At 35.7% G+C, this 16,298-nt stretch overlaps 1 protein-coding gene across 1 annotated transcript; it reads right to left on the bottom strand.

Annotated features, from left to right (window-relative positions):
* On the bottom strand, positions 1-1,317 carry LAS (GRAS family transcription factor). Its single transcript, XM_007020228.3, has one exon. The coding sequence runs from the start codon at positions 1,315-1,317 to the stop codon at positions 1-3; it is 1,317 nt and encodes a 438-aa protein (XP_007020290.3).
* Positions 1,318-16,298: the final 14,981 nt, after the last annotated feature.

Genomic DNA, 16,298 nt, shown 5'->3' with positions numbered 1-16,298 from the left:
TTAGTGCCAGGAGGATACAGAGAAAAGGGCACGATTCTGCCAACCTAGGAAAAAAGAGTTGTTGAGAATTTGAAGCCGGTAACCGTCAGACGGGTAATGGAGCCTAAGGAGAAGCTTGGCCTGTGAATGAGCGAATGGGCTCAACGGAACATTGGAAAATCCTGTGCTCCTAAGTATCACCTCCCACGTCTCCAGTCTCTCGTGTCGCTCTCTTCTATTCTCTCCCTCTGCGGCCACAATGTCAACAATTTCTCTACCAAACCATATCTGCTCCACGGCTAGTCTCTCCCGGCTGTTAGGAGGCAGGGTTGCCTCCAGGGAATCGAAGATGGCTGTGTAATAGTCTAAGGCCTCGATAAACCTCTGCAAGAAGAGCGGGTGGTTGTGGTTGGCTTCCCTTTCAGCGATCGTCACTACCGCGGGATTCATGGCCTTGATATTGTGAAGGAAGAGGCGCAGGTCACGAGAGTCGTCCTTGAGTAACCTGTGTAGATAAAACATGCAGTTAACAGCCAGTGCCTCATCCGGAAGGATTGTAAGCGTGGAGGGGAGGTTCAGAGCAACCGAAGTAGGGTCGTTGTTGAGGACAAGAAGAGGGTGGAACTGGAATCTGAGGCCAAGAGACTGTGCAAACTTGAAAAGGCGGTCGCCAGTCCTCTGGAGGATGTTCAAGTCGTGACCGGTTCCAGTGATTCGAAGCATGGGTGGAGGGTGGAGGGTATTTGCAGATCGTTCGGCTAATGCCTGCATCAAGGGAGGCCATTGCACGCCGTGCATGATGTCGAAGTCAAGAATATGAATGGATTGTTGCCCTACTTGTATGGCTTCCAGTATGGCCTGGTTGGCTGTGAGATGAGCGAATCTAATGAATGGGGTTATTTGGTTTAGGGAAAGATAGCATGACTGTAGAGACGGATCAATGTCGTAATTGGCAATGGCAGTAGCGGTTGCAGTTGCAGCAGCAATTGGATAGTTGATATTCATCATCATCAGCAGGCTTCCAGGACCGTGAAGACGATTGATGCGGAGGGAAAGGGCTTTGGTAAACTGATGGACCAACCTCTCGGTGGAGTCGCCATAAAGGCATGAGTTGGAGGACAGAATGGAGAGGAGGCGATTAGCAGCCGGGAAGTCGGATTGAGAGACGAGCTCTGCGCAACTGATGAGTAATTGACGCATGTGTGTTGCCTGCTGGGAGTGTGATTTTGAGGTGAATCCTGTTGAATGCGATGGCTGCTGCTGCTGTTGTTGTAGATCTGGGGCGGAGGGGTCCTCTTCTTCTTGATCGTGGGAAGTTGAATTCAATGAGCCCAACATATGTGTGTGTAATTAATAATGAACTTATAATAAATAAATATATATACATAAGCAAAACTAGCAGATGCTCGCAACTGACGATTGGAGGGGGCTGGTTTTAGACTAGATATATATATCTAGCTAGCTAGGGATATAATGATGAGATATATAAGACAAATTAAGGAGCTGGGCTTTCCACTCTTTTCTGGGCTACCTGCTGCTGCAAGGAGGTTTTGCTTTGGTATTCCTCCGTTTTAACTTAATTTACTAATGAAACCTGTCCTGATGGATGCTGATGATGCAGAGTTCCTATGACACAACATTATCTGCCAACAACAGGGAAGAACTGATACTGGTCGTAGTTACTAATAGTAATAGTAGCGGTGTTCCTCCTTCCTCTCCCTTGCCCACATGCCAAGCTATAGCATTTGTTTTTATTGTTATATTTGTAACCCTAATTTATGCGCCTAATAGCAAGCAACCCCATCTATGTGGTCGCAAACAAGTCAGTCAGCCGAATCCAACTCAGCCTACTCATGAGTCGAATAAAAAATTATGGGAAGAAAATGTTAAAAAAAAAAATCGAATTTTCAGATCACCTATATGCATGCCATTGATTATAGTTTCAATTTAAGCAACAATACTTTCGCTAAGATAAGAAATTGTTATGTTATCATCATGACCTAAAGGAACCTTAGGTTGGGTAAGGTAAGTCTCGCCTTTTTCGTTAACTAGAGTATAACCAGTGCGTTGCTTACGGGCCTCAATATTCCTCTCTTTTTGCTTTAACATTTTTTCTTTTTTTCTATGACAATGTGCTCTCTACGTGGCTAAATGAGGAAGCCCCACCAAAAGTTTTCCTAAATTTAGGGTTCGCCTGTACGTGTAGTTTGAAGAAACGAGTTAAAGCTTGGGTTGGTCTGTAACCGTTACTACTTATGCATGGAGAATGACTCCGGTGCCAGTATTAGATATATATATATTTATATGTAGAGGAAAGTAGGCACAGAGAGTGCAGGTAGGATTTGTTTTTAATGTCTTATCAATGTAATTAATGGTAAAAACCAGACGGTGCTGGTGGATGTGCATGGTGAACTTTTGTAAGCTCATGTATTGATAATGTTAATTTCTTTACATGCCCGCCCTAAACCCTATATTTAATAATAATGTCTAGTTGAATGGGGCGTTACGTAAATGAATTTATAAGACATTTGTGCTATACTACAAGTGTGAATGTGATAGAGGATACGAGAATGTTTTACCACCAAGAGATCAGTAGTAAACTAAATCTGACGTCTCAACGTGGGCTCAACTCTTAAGCATACTGGGTTGTTGGAGAGATTACATAGACGCAGATGCAAAAGCAAAAGAGAAAAGAGAAAAGACAAAGAAGAGGGTAAAAAGAAAGGATGTTTTGATCCCTGCAACAAATTAAGACACGCAAAGCCTTAAATGCGGAATTACATTATGCGGCACTGGCTTTAACGCTGACACCTGTTTTGGCCTTGCTTGTCCGCTTGTTGGATTCCATTACTAGCTGGGTCATGGCCTCATGGTCTCATGGGGGTTACTTTTGGCTATTCACAGGAGAAGTAGACAGGATGGATGGACAGATGAATCATCCAATGACTTGCTTACCACGTTGAGTGGGCTGTGGAACAACGGGAGTGCAACTGCTGCTTCAGTGCTTAGCCTGACTCAGGATGTATACGATTGCTCTGCTACTGCTATAGGTAGCTGCTAGCTAGAGAATTTACATGCTGTAATAAGTGAAAAAAGTATAATAAATATATGAAGGTTATTATTTGGCCACGCGGTGTACGTTATATGTATGTATAAGTCTTTCAAAAGAAATGTATAAGGTTGCCATAAGTTGATTAGAAATCACAATACAAGCTAGTATATAATCAAGCGGATTTGTCTTTTGGGAGTTGACGATAATAATAATGATAATAATTGACAACAGTATATATGATCAGTTGGCTTTAGTGATTCAATCACTTTTTGCCTAAACCACACTTACTTGCAGGAAACCACAACCCCCTTCGCTGTCAGCACTCTGCAGCAGTACTGGTTCTGGGAGGCGCAGAAAATGGCCATTAACACAAGCAACCCCTTCCGGGGTTCCACTCTTTTTGTCCCCATGCCATTGCGCCACGCGCACGTGCGCGTAAAATGGCTGCTTTCCTTTTCTATGCAGCACCTACCCACAGCTACAGTGAGCAACACTAGAATTTTGTGTAGCTTATAGCATCTTCACATGCAAAAGCCTTTAAAGGAAGTACGCCAGGGGTCTTAGCAATAAGTGAAGCGAAAAGAGTTGCTGCCAAAAAGGCAATTCCATAGCCACTTGAAACCATCCGTCTCCATGGAACATGAACATCACCATTCAGATTTAGCTGCTTTTCTATATATGAACGGCTTATAAATTCGACTTTTGGACTTGATGTCACTAAAACAATTACCACCATGCTGTACAAGATAGTCGACGCAACGCGTCGCGATTAATGGTCCGGGAAAGAGGGCGCTGCTCTTCCTCACTCAACCATGCGATTAATTGTTAAAAGCCCTTTACTAGGTGGCTCTGCTGTATCGAGTCTCTTTTATGAGACAATATTGAGATTCTTCTTAGTATTTTCTTTTTCTAACAACTTCAAATCTTCCGACCAAACCTTACAGTACTGAAAGCAAACACATCACATTTGGAATGCCACTGAATAAATAAGTTGCCATCCAAGGTTAATTATGACATGACTTAATTTAATGCTTATCCTCACCAATTTAAAATTAATTATTGACCCAAAAAAAAATCAAAATTCACGTTTAATACAAGTGTGTGGATTTATCTTCAAATAAAGGACACCATTTTTATATTTTAACCTACATACATACATACATACATATATCATATAGTTGTAAAGTCCTTTTTTTATTTCCCCTAATTCTCGTCCTAACCTTGGGCCCATGTTTCATGGGACCGTTTTGGGATGATTTGGACTCAATCCATTATTTGAAAAACGGAACTTTAAATAAGGGTACTGGTGTCCTTCGCTAGAATCTTAGAAATTATGTTTCTTTACCGCTTTCATACCGGCATAGGATTAACGTTGCTCTAAAACGAGTCAAAGTAGGTTTTTTCACAGTTTTTTGGGTGAAATTCATCCGTAAACTCATAATACTTCATGTATTTTTATTGTTCTAAAAAAAAGTAATATTTTATTGTAATAAATTAATAAATCATGCAGCTCTTGTTGTTGTATCAAAGAATTCTCCTCCCCAAATGCTTCTGAAACAAGTTTTAAGTTGTAGAAGCTGTTGTATAGAGGACTTAACTTCTTTTTGTTCAACAGTTGCTGCAACTCATGGTCCTGATAAGGCCAATGCTACAGGTTGGGTGGATACAGATACTGCAGCAGCTGCACCCACCTTCCTTAAAACTTGCATTGCATTGGCACCCTTCATTCAACACAGAACACCCATTCTCTTTTATATCAAGTACTAATAATCTGTACCTCGACAATCTTACCTTCCTTTTGATCGATTTGTTTTTCCCCAAATCTAGATCTGGGCTTTATGAGGAAGTTAATGGGCATTGTTTTTCAAGTAGGAGACTATATCATTAATAATTTTCGATCAGCATGCTACTTAATATTTTCTTCATGTAACAACTAACAAGTTGTTTTCTGACAGGGATGAATCTATGTAGCGTTGAAGAAATTAAAATGAAATTTAACGAAGTCAAAGTTCTTTTCGTCACTTGCTTGGGCATCACTTGTCCATTCTTCTCTGAAAAGAAATTTGTTGCATGCATTGTAGATGAAGCTGGATAGACAACTCTCCCGGTATGTATTGCTTCAAGTTTATGCATTTTGATAATTTAACATTCATGATTTCGGTATGAAGAAGTTTCAATTATCCGCTTACATTATGATCCATGTTCGCTGATACCATATCTAGATTGTAGACCTCTAGATGTTGAGAGAAAGAGACGAGAAAAATAAAGAATTGAGTTAGAAACAAAAGTTTTTAGCCGATATTTTTTGAAAAAGGAATCGCAGGTGAAAATGGAAAAATAAAAGAGCAAAAGAAAGGTTAAAATAATTGAAAACTAATCCTAAAGTTACATATTGAGGAATCTATTTTATTGAGCTTTACTGTCCAGAAATGTCTACCCAATGCATATTTTCATTCATGATTATACAAGGATGCTATCGTGTTATGTAGTATATTTTGTACATGCAGAAAGTCATATGTTTTGTTAACTTAATGTTTAGTTGATGAAATATTTATGGCGCTATCAGGTATCACTAGGATGGTTGATGTCTTCTTCTACATTTGTCCTAGTTGGAGATCACTACAATTTGCCTCCCTCAGGCATGTATGCATGCATCATTGGTTCTAGCTATCAGACAAGATAATTGTAAAATTTGCCCCTGCAATTTTTATGCAGAATGGGCATTTTCTTCATATTGTATATGTTTATTTATTTATATATTTGAAAGGTGTATATAAAATTATATAGAAAATTTGCCCCCTGTAATTTTTGTGCAGAATGGGCGTTTGTTCATATTATATACATACACACACATTTATCTATTTGAAATGTGTATAAAAATTATATTTTGAGCATTTCATTCGGGTGAAGAAGGTGTTTTTGTAAATTTAAAGGTATCTTTCTCGTAACAGATTGTTTCCATTGCTAGGTAACATCATTTATAATTTTTATCCTAATGATTTTGATTGTTATGTACTAGTTTAGTATTTAGGGTTAAAGAGAGTGTGAATCATTGAGACATTTAGGTGAAAATGTGAGTTTCATACATTTCTCTTTTTTCACAGTCTCACCTTTCTTTTATTCGGTTTGTTTTCCCTTAAAAACTTTCCGCAAAACTCACGAAAAAACTCTAAACTTGAGAACTCTAACTCCCAATCTCACTCTATTTTCCTATTATTTAAATGATTTTTGTTTTTTTGGGAGTTTTCAATCCTAGATCAAGTTGTTTTATTTACTTTTGTTTAGGGTTTGTTGTTACTGCATTAGTTTTGGTGAAGGCAAAGAGGGCAGTGATCGGAGACAGAGGGTGGCGGCGGCTAAAAGGCAGTAGCATCAAAATCTAGGGATTGCAGATGCGGAGCACCAAATCGGTGCTCCCCAAGAAACACCAGGAGCACCACACACAGATTTGCACTTTCCTGGGAGAGCATGATCTGGTTGGATCCAATGTTCTTCACGAGATCATTTTTAAAATTAATAAAAAATAAAATTATTTTTTTAATATTATCATGTCATCAAATTAAAAGAAATATTAACAGTTCATTAACAATTATGTGTTGAGCGGAAGATTTTTTTTAAAATGGAGTGTTTATTTTGAAAACTGATGAAGTCACTTTAATTATGATTAAAAGTTAAAGAGTTTTTCTTTTTCTATTGCTTGTTTTGCTTTTAAATTTCTAGATTTTTTGGTCAAAAATTTGTGTGTTTTTTTGTGACCCGAATTTTAGAATAGATTGGAATGAAGTTTTAATGTGATTAATTAAATATACTATTTTTGTGATGAAATGATTAAAATGCCTTCTAATCTCCATATATCGTGTGCATTTGAGGGAATTTTGATATGCATGTGTAAGTGTAACCCCACTTTGACCAGTTCCTCAGACATGAAAGTTACTATAAATTTCTATGGCTCCTCTTCAAGAAAAAAAAGAATTTATGTGACTCAGACTTCTTTATTTTTTCCTGGGTCCAAATGGCGGGTCAACACTTTAACAACGTTAGTTTCATGATGCCCAAGTTCTAGGTCATGTAGGGTGAATGGTGCACTTTACAAACTTAGTTTAGCTATAAAATTCGAGATCACTAATGATGATGTGATGAATTTAGCTCGGAATGAATCACCAGCTGTTATAAATTGAGAATCCAGAAATTTATTTGACTTGTTTAGGATTGTGATTTCAGAGGATTTTTATCGAGTTCTACTTATTGCATGATTGTTGTAATTTAAAATAGTTTGGTTTCAGGTTATGATGATGGTATGTACATGAAGTGCACATATCATTTGATTAGGTTTTGTGCCTAATGGGCCGTACCGACGACCTTTAGATGTACATGGATATTCTTTAATGGACTAGTTAAATCCTTTAGGCCCTTAATTAGGCTTTTCACAAACCTTGAAAACCTTTGTTAGTCCGGACTTGGACTCAATGTGCAAGGAAAATTTTTAATGGACTGGTTAAATCTTTTTGGCCCTAATAAGGCTTTTCCCAAACCTTGGAAGCTTATTTTTAGTTGGGACTTGGACTCAAATGGCCCTAATAATTCCACATTGGTTGGGTCATTCATGTTCATTTTATTTGGGCCTTAATATTTGATAGTGACTTAGTTATATACATTAGCATTGGACCTAGGCTGGGTCGTAATTGTTGTTCTCTGTACATATGCTTTTAATTCAACATGATTCTTGTTCTAAATGTTTTTTATACTCGGTACAAAATATAAAGGAAAATTTGAACACAATTGACCACGTCTTTAGTCATTTTAAGATAAATGCTTAATTTGGGGTCAAAATCTTTGAGTTTTGTTAATATGGTCAAATGTTTCAATTGTAACAATCAAGTGTCAAACATTTTCGATTTTTTACAATTAAGGGCTAAGATAAGAGGTGTTTGGCATGTGTAGGACATGCGCATAGCATGGATGCTAACCTAGATTTTTGTCTCTAATGTGACAAGTGAATTAGATTTTTGGCAAATGACGTTATTTTGTCTAGAGAAAAACGACTATATTGTCCTCTATTTGATTACTCCTGTCGGTTAAAATTTCCCCTTATTTCGTTTTTCTACTATTTTAGTTTTCCTACCATTAACCTAAATTACCCACACCTTGTCTCTTCTCCGATCCACCTTTCATCTTTGATCATTTTCCCTTTCCATCATCTCACCGTCCAATTGGGTGTTTGTTTAGTAAGCTTATTAGACATCGCTTGTTTGTGGGTTTTTGTTGCCGTTTGCCAAATTAGAATAGTTAGGTATGCCTGGTATTTTCATTTTCTATCTTTAATAGTTGTCACAAGTAAAGTTACCATTGAAAATTGATTTTACATGGCATGTAATTAATTTTGCAAATGGCGTGTACCTTCTCTATGATAACTGGTAATGGCGTGTAGCAAGTTGTTATACACCATGCTAAAAAAATGATGTTGTTATAGGCCATGTTCAAAAAAATTGTCTAATTGTGATATTTTTTATATTTTGAACAAAATGGCTGACCAATTATGCATCATAAGGTTTCATTATGGCAGTGCTTTAGTTGGGGGTGGGAAGAACCTCAAGTATGTCAATGGTTTAGTGGGGGACTTCACATTTGACCCAGACAAGGTTAGTTATTTTGAGTGAGGACGATGATTATCAAAACATCAAATAGATTTATTATTTGAAGCCTGGGTGCACACTTGCTAATGGTCTTAGAGTAGTTGTCGATGATGATAGTGCTTTGGCTATGATAGGATATGCGCTAGATCATGGTCTAATAGAGATTTATATCGAGCATGCTATTGATGAGTCTATATTCGTTGATAAGGAGGAGAAAAAAAAAGGCTAGAAAGGGTTATTTTGTAAATTTTGAGGAGTATTTGAGTAGTAGTGAGAATGAAGAGTTAGTTTCTACTAAGGAAAAATTTAAAATTATTACAAAAGAGATTTAGGGAGTAGATGAGGGATTTCATATTTCTATAAAGAGGAAATTATGGGAAATGACCTTCATAGAAAGGTGACTTAAAAAATGACCGTCTCTATAATTTTAACTATTTTTAGCCAGTTTTTGGTATGACTTGACAATAATACCCTTTAAACAATTTCAGACAAATTAAAATGATTTCAGTTTTCTCTCTCCCGCCATCTAAATAAAAATTTCAAAATTAAATCTCGATTTCTCTCTCTGCTCAAATATGTCTATTTCGTCATTTAATTCGCAAATATGACATCAAGCTCTTTCTTATTTTGTTTTATTTTTTTGGATGGTGGATCTTGGGGTTTTTAAGGGCGATGAACAACGATTTTGCTCTTTGCAAGCAGGGATTTTGCTCAGGGAGAAAAAATAGCTAAAGCATGTTTGATGGGTTTTATTGTGGTTCACGGTTTTATTATGTCTGGGATTGGGATGATTGTTAAGCATGTTTGCTAGAAATTTTGATATTTTTTATGAGATTTTGAGTTGAAATTGTTTAGGGAATATTTTGTAAAGAGGGTATATTTTGTTTTTGTATAAGGGGAGTGAGCAAGACCTCCCGATAGGGATATATTTTCTCTTGCTTTGGAGGGTTATGGAGTTTTGTAACTTATCTTTTATGAAATGCACAATTTCATGGCTTAGTAAAAAAAAAAAAAATATGTGTTTTAGGTTCTTGAGTTTGCTGGTTTATTCATAGAACCTTAAAATTGAGTTTACTGATTTTTAGGTATTGCGTGACTTAATCACCGTGTGACTAGTTTTTAGTCATTACGTGATTGATTTTAGGCATTACGTGACTAGTTTTTATACATTGCATGACTGATTTTTAAGCAATGCTTAAGTCACACAATGCCTTACGAACTAGTCAAGCAATGCCTTACTAACAAGTCACGCAATGCCTTACTAACAAGTCACGCAATGCCTATCAACTAGTCATACAATACCTTATCAGAAACTAGTCACGCAATGCCTTATCAGAAACTAGTCACGCAATGCCTTATCAGAAACTAGTCACGCAATGCCTTATAAAAAACTAATCACGCAATGCCCAAAGTCAGTCATGCAATGCCTATTAATTAGTCACGCAATGCTTGTTTCAAATGATTTTGGGTCTAGTCCATTTTGTTTAATTAAAATGTATTTTTGTTATAATTAAAGTCATGTTAGAAAAGTATTTATATATATAAAACATGAATGTCTATTTTAATTTTAGAAAATCAAAATAAACACAAAAAAATCAAAACAATTATAGTAATAGCAAAAAAAGGGAAAAATGTTTTTACATATCTTGTTAGTTATAAAATTGAGATTTAGAAGAACATGCATAAAAATAAGTGAATAAATAGTAAGAAAATCAATAATAGATTTAGTTTAGTTTTTTTATAATAAGTGAATGAGAAGAAAAAAAAAAGAAATATTTATATTATAAATATATTTAGATACTTGTAAATATATAATAAAAAATTAAAAAAATCATGATACAAATATAAAAATTATAAAAAAAAATAATAAAATGGTTATTTGAGTGTTTCCACCTAAAAAGGGCAAAGAGTTGCCTTTTTCCGGTGGGTTACTTAGACTTAGAGTTCAAGACAGATTTTCATCGAAGAGTTGGGATAAATTCGAACCCTATACTCCAATACCCATTAATACAAACAATTGTTATTAAAAGATAATAATAATATACATTATAAAAATAAATAATAATAATAATAATAATAATAATAATAATAAAATATGTAAATTGGGCAATAAACCACTCTAAACTATTAAACATATCATCACATAAATTATGAATCGACTAAATCGATAAACGCGGTCATGTAGAAATCATCATCTTATATTGTCATAGCATGCCACATTCTTCTTGTTAATGGGGTGGGAATTTCGAGGATGGGATTTCCTCGAAGAACTTGTAAAGAAGAGTTCTTCCCAGGATATCTCTAGATGAGGAAAACTTCGGGACTTCACCAAAGCGTTGGGATGGTCTATGAATGATTTTTCAATAAACGATTGTCGACCTCATTGATTAAAATTAAATAAATCATAACATCATTTTATGATTGCATCACGTGCATCCGTAAAACCAAATAAAAGATTCAATCAGATAACATAATAAAGGATTAATTAATAAAAAGGTTTAAGGAAACATAGTAATAAAATCAAAATAGGCCACAATAGGATAACTTAAGATTAAATGGTACCGTTCGTGGAACGGGTGTCACGGAGTGCTAACCCTTCTCCGTGGGTGACCACACTCCCGAACCCATATTTAAAAAACGTAGACTAGTCCTCATTCTTTTGACAGACCTAAAATTAATTTAAGATTTCATCGATTAGAATCAAATTAATAGGTGGCCAATCACACCTAGATAAAAAAGATTGGTGGTGACTCCTAGCTATTTTATTTTCGCCCACGTCCAGCGGTCGGGTTCCCGGACCTGCACGTTACGACAGTTTGGCGACTCCATTGGGGACATCAGAGAGTCAAGCCATAATTAATCATAAGTTATCCTAGGCCTTAAATAATTTAGTGTTTTCCTTAATCTCAGGCATTTGCTTTTACTATTATTTGTTGCATTTATTGTTTCGATTATTGTTATTGCCATTTAATAATTGCAGGGAATTTAGGATAGAGGGAGTGTGAGATTATTGGTTCGAGGTCTATATATTCCTTCTCACACACGACACGTCTTGCATTCATGCATAAGTTTTCTACCTGAGCTGTGTCCTTAATTAGGAAGGGGTTAAGTAGCTACGCTCTTGTGAGGTGATAACCTCCACATAGGCTAGTGAAGACTCCTACTCAGATCGAACCTAGTCCGTTTGAAGCCTGTAATGGGTGAGGATCGAAGTGCCTGACTAGTCTATGTGGACAACAGTGAGGAGCGATCTGGGAACCTTTAGCTCCATGTTCAACCTAAACTCAGCATGTAAAATACCAAGAGTCGCCTTGCCTAGGTAGAGCTTTACTTGTGAGAATATACCCTCTAACTAGGCACACATGAAGAAATTTTCATAGTCCCCTTATTTTGAATTCTTCTCCGTAAAGTAATGAAGGTATCATGCTACTAATTATTTTCATCTTTTTAATCAAAATTACTTTTGGGATTTCTAATTACTGTACTAACTTAAACTTGCTATCCTTTTCATTTTGCATATGTATGTTTGCATCATAATTTTGCATATAGGAAAAGTATTTGTCACCTGACAGCCATTGACGGAGTAGATGTAAAAGATGACTTCTGAATTGCAACAAGAAACAATATCTTATGCACTGAATTACTTTGGTGAGGGGTGTTATGTGATAGATACTTTTAGTACATGATCATAAATGCATAACTCCTCATTTCATGACAATAAGTATTTTCGCCTGTAAATAAAGATAAAGGGTTCATGTTTTCATTCATGTATGCATGTAATTCACGTTTATGATTACAGTAAAGTTTCCAAAAATTAATCGACCACCTAAACTAAGTGATCAGCGTGTCCATTATACTCGTCGACGAGTAAGGATCATGGAAGAAGAACAAAGGGAAGGAATGGATAGAATGGAAAGAGCTCAAGAAGAAATGAGGGAACAGTTAGCAAAGATAATGGAATTGATGATGAGCTTAAGTAAAGGAAAACAAGTCTATGGAGTATTTACACAACTGATACATGAGAAGTATTGCATAAACACTTGAGTGAAATACCAAATGCACTTCTCATGGTGAGTCATGTTTAGTGAACTTGTTCTCTTAGGCAAGCACTTACATTCTAGTTCCAAGTATCTCTATAATTCAACCTATGAGATCGGTTGCTTACTTCTTAAGTAAGAAACATAGAATGTACCAGTCTCTAAGTATCATCGATGTCTAATCTCAATAATACATCGACTAAGAACATTTAGAGATTACGGTTTGATGCATAAGGATCTCATAATTGTAACCCATTACAATTTCCTTGCAAGGCATATTTATCTCATGGACTTCATCCAATTAGACTTATAACCCATTATAATTAAAGTCTTATTGATGAAGAAAAACCTCTAATCATTCAACATAAATGATATTGTTGCATGATTGGAATCAAGCCTTAACTAATCTCAATTAGCTGCAAAGCTTATCCCAACAATAACTCCAAAATGAAATAGACAAGTCGACTTTGCTCTTCATGATTGAACCATTTCCAACAAGATTCAATTTCTCTTTATGAAATACCATTGAGTTCCTAGCCATTCTCTTTTGTATAGTCTATAAACTATTGGCTTAGATATTTGCTACTTCGATCTAATCTAATTGTGTGAATATTGTTGCTAGTTTTTTTCTCCACAAATGCAGGACGCTAGGAACGATCAGCCTTATCCTCTAGGGTTTACTCCACCCCATGCCCAAACTTTTCAAGGGGTCCACCCTCAAGAGACACCACCTGGTTATTACAATGTACAGCCCCTAATAGGCCATCAACAGACTCATGGGCAATTTGGGTTGACTTTTGGGATAAATCCTGCTGAACCAATACACGTTTCGGATTTAGATGATCTAAAAGAGTAAGAAAAATTAAGAAAGAGTTCATCACAAATAGGAGAAAATGACAAAGACTAGAAAAAGTACGATATGTTGGAAGAACGCCTTTGTGTCATCAAAAGAGTTGATAGGTTCAGTACTATGGACGCAGCTGAACTATACTTAGTGCTTGATGTACTGATCCCTGCCAAGTTCAAGGTTCCAAAATTTGAGAAATATGACAGAACGAAGTGTCCCATGGCACATATTACCATGTATTGTTGGAAGATGGCTGCACAGTCTCACGATGACAAGCTACTGATCCATTTCTTCCAGGACAGCTTGACTGGATCAACTACTCGGTGGTATATGCAACTTGATCGAAATCATATTAAGAGTTGGAAAGATCTAGCAAGAGCCTTCGTAGCCTAATACAAGCATGTGGCTGAATTAGCCCCTGATCGGTTGTCATTGCAGACTTTGGAAAAGAAGCAAAGTGAAAGCTTCAAGGAGTATGCCAAACGGTGAAGGGATACAACAGCGCCTCACTGATAAGGAAATGACTATATTGTTTATAAATATGCTCAAAGCTCCTTTCTATGAACGGTTGATTGGCAACCCCACAAAAAATTTTACAGATCTAGTCCTCTCAGGGGAGATAATTGAAGGGGCAATCAAGAATGGAAAAATCAAAGGAAACCACACCACTAGCTCCAAGAAAGGGACCACATTCAAGAAAAAGGAAGCGAATGAACAAGCAATTGCTTATACTAACCAACAAACCCATAATTTCAACTCTTACCTTCCATATCCTCCATATCCACCTTTCTATCCAAGTATAGGCAACGTTGCCTAGAATTCTTATATCTACCAGCCTACTCGACAACCAATATTTTTAACCAATGCCCTTCCACAAACACCAACACCAAAACCCACATCTGTGACCAACAACTCTGATTTTACTCCAATTTTGTTATTAATTATTAGCTAAGTCCTCAATTTTCAATTGTTATTTTATTTATTTTTAGTAGTTTTTATAATTAGGGTACTTTAAGTTAGTTATTTTAATTTTATGTTTTTCTTGTTAATTTGGTTATTATTTATTGGTTTTTATTTCTTTTGCAGGATTAAAGGTGATTAGGCTTAATTTTGAAAAGTAAGGTGTAGACAGACCCAAAATCTGCTTGCATATACTTTGGTATTTTGGCTATATCTTGAACTACAAAACTCCAAATAATGCGATTTTTAGACCAGTGGAAAGCTAAGAGACAGAGATGCAACTTTTATGAGATTACTTTGCCCAGTTTTGCTTTGAAGATAGAGAAAATCATTTCAGAAAATGGCCAGACATACTGTGTCGGGAATGAAAATTTTTAAAGACTGACAATTGAATTTTGGGCCTCTTATTATACTTTTAAGCCCAATTAAATCTTAGGTCAGCTTAAGGAACTTTAGGTTAAGTTTATTAGTATAAAAAGGATATGTTTAACAACATTAGCGAGAGAACCTTTTGGAGATTCAAGAAAGTAGAAGTTGAGGCTGAAACTTGGAGATCAAGACGGCAAATATTGTTTTGTTTTATTCCTTAGCTTTTATCGTTCTTGATACTTTCAATGGTTGAATTTTATACAATGTTGTTTTATTTTGCGAGTATGAGTAGCTAAATTTCTTTTTCAAGGATTGCAATTGAATTCACATGTAGTTTAAATTTTTAAATCTCTTTCTTACTTATTTTAATGGGATTTGAATTGTTTATTCCAATTTGTTATTACTGCTTTTAATTGCCTGATCACCAATTAAATTGATCTAGGAACCTAAATAAACTTGGGAAAGGGAGTTTAGACTAGACTAAAATTGGGATAGCATATGACCAAATTAATTAATTTGCATACAGGATATGGATATACCTATAAGCCGTATGTAGCCAGATTAGAGCCTGAACTTAATGAGTTTGTTTTAATTTCAAATCACATAGGGATATAGTGTTTTGATTAAAATAGATATTTTTATAGATTGAGTCGGGAGACCCTTATAAATAATTTAAGACTCTAGGTTAGCAATTTATCCAATTGAAATAAGTTAAGTAAGAGAGATAAGATTTAGTGAAGTGTGAGGGATATTGTAATCCTAGGCTTGTTTGATTTGATATTTCTAAAGTTATTATTATTTTGATTTTTCTTGTTGGTTTTAATGTTAGTTTTAATTAATTATTTAATTTTGATTATTTGAATAAGATTAAATTGTTCTAATTTTAGTACTTAGTAAAGTTTTAGATCAATTTCCTGTGGGATCGATACCCTGCTTGCTAATATACTATCTATTTGATACGTATACTTGCGTAGTAGGATTTTAACTGGTAAGTTTTTGGCGCCGTTGTCGGGGAATTGTTTCTAGAATTTTTACTAATAGTAATACCAAGCAATTTGGTCTTACTTCAAATTTTATTTTTCTTGTTTTAATTTTAGATTTTGTTTACTTACATATATCTTTGGTCATTGTATGCAAAGAAGAGACAACTTGAATCTTGTTCCTTTTGATCCTTAGATAGAAAGAACTTTTAGAAGGCATCGAAGGGAAGATTTACAAGTTGTAGCTTTAAATTAGATAATGGCTGAGGATAACAATAATAATGGCAACAATGCCATTAATCTAGTTCCCGATGCGAATAGAGCACTGCGAGATTATGCTGTACCTTTGTTGCAAGGTTTGCACCAAAGCATTAGGAGACCTTCCATCAATACAAATAATTTCGAAATTAAACTAGCTTACATTTAGATGATCTAGTCTTC

The sequence above is a fragment of the Theobroma cacao genome, chromosome 7 (genome assembly GCF_053813885.1).
Source record: "Theobroma cacao isolate CCN51 chromosome 7, ASM5381388v1, whole genome shotgun sequence".
Taxonomy (NCBI): domain Eukaryota; kingdom Viridiplantae; phylum Streptophyta; class Magnoliopsida; order Malvales; family Malvaceae; genus Theobroma; species Theobroma cacao.
Note: the sequence above shows the minus strand (reverse complement) of the source record. Positions and strands in the feature narration are given on the sequence as shown.

Excerpts from the sequence above, each read along its gene's own strand:
- LAS (XM_007020228.3), bottom strand. The coding sequence starts at position 1,317 with ATGTTGGGCTCATTGAATTCAACTTCCCACGATCAAGAAGAAGAGGAC.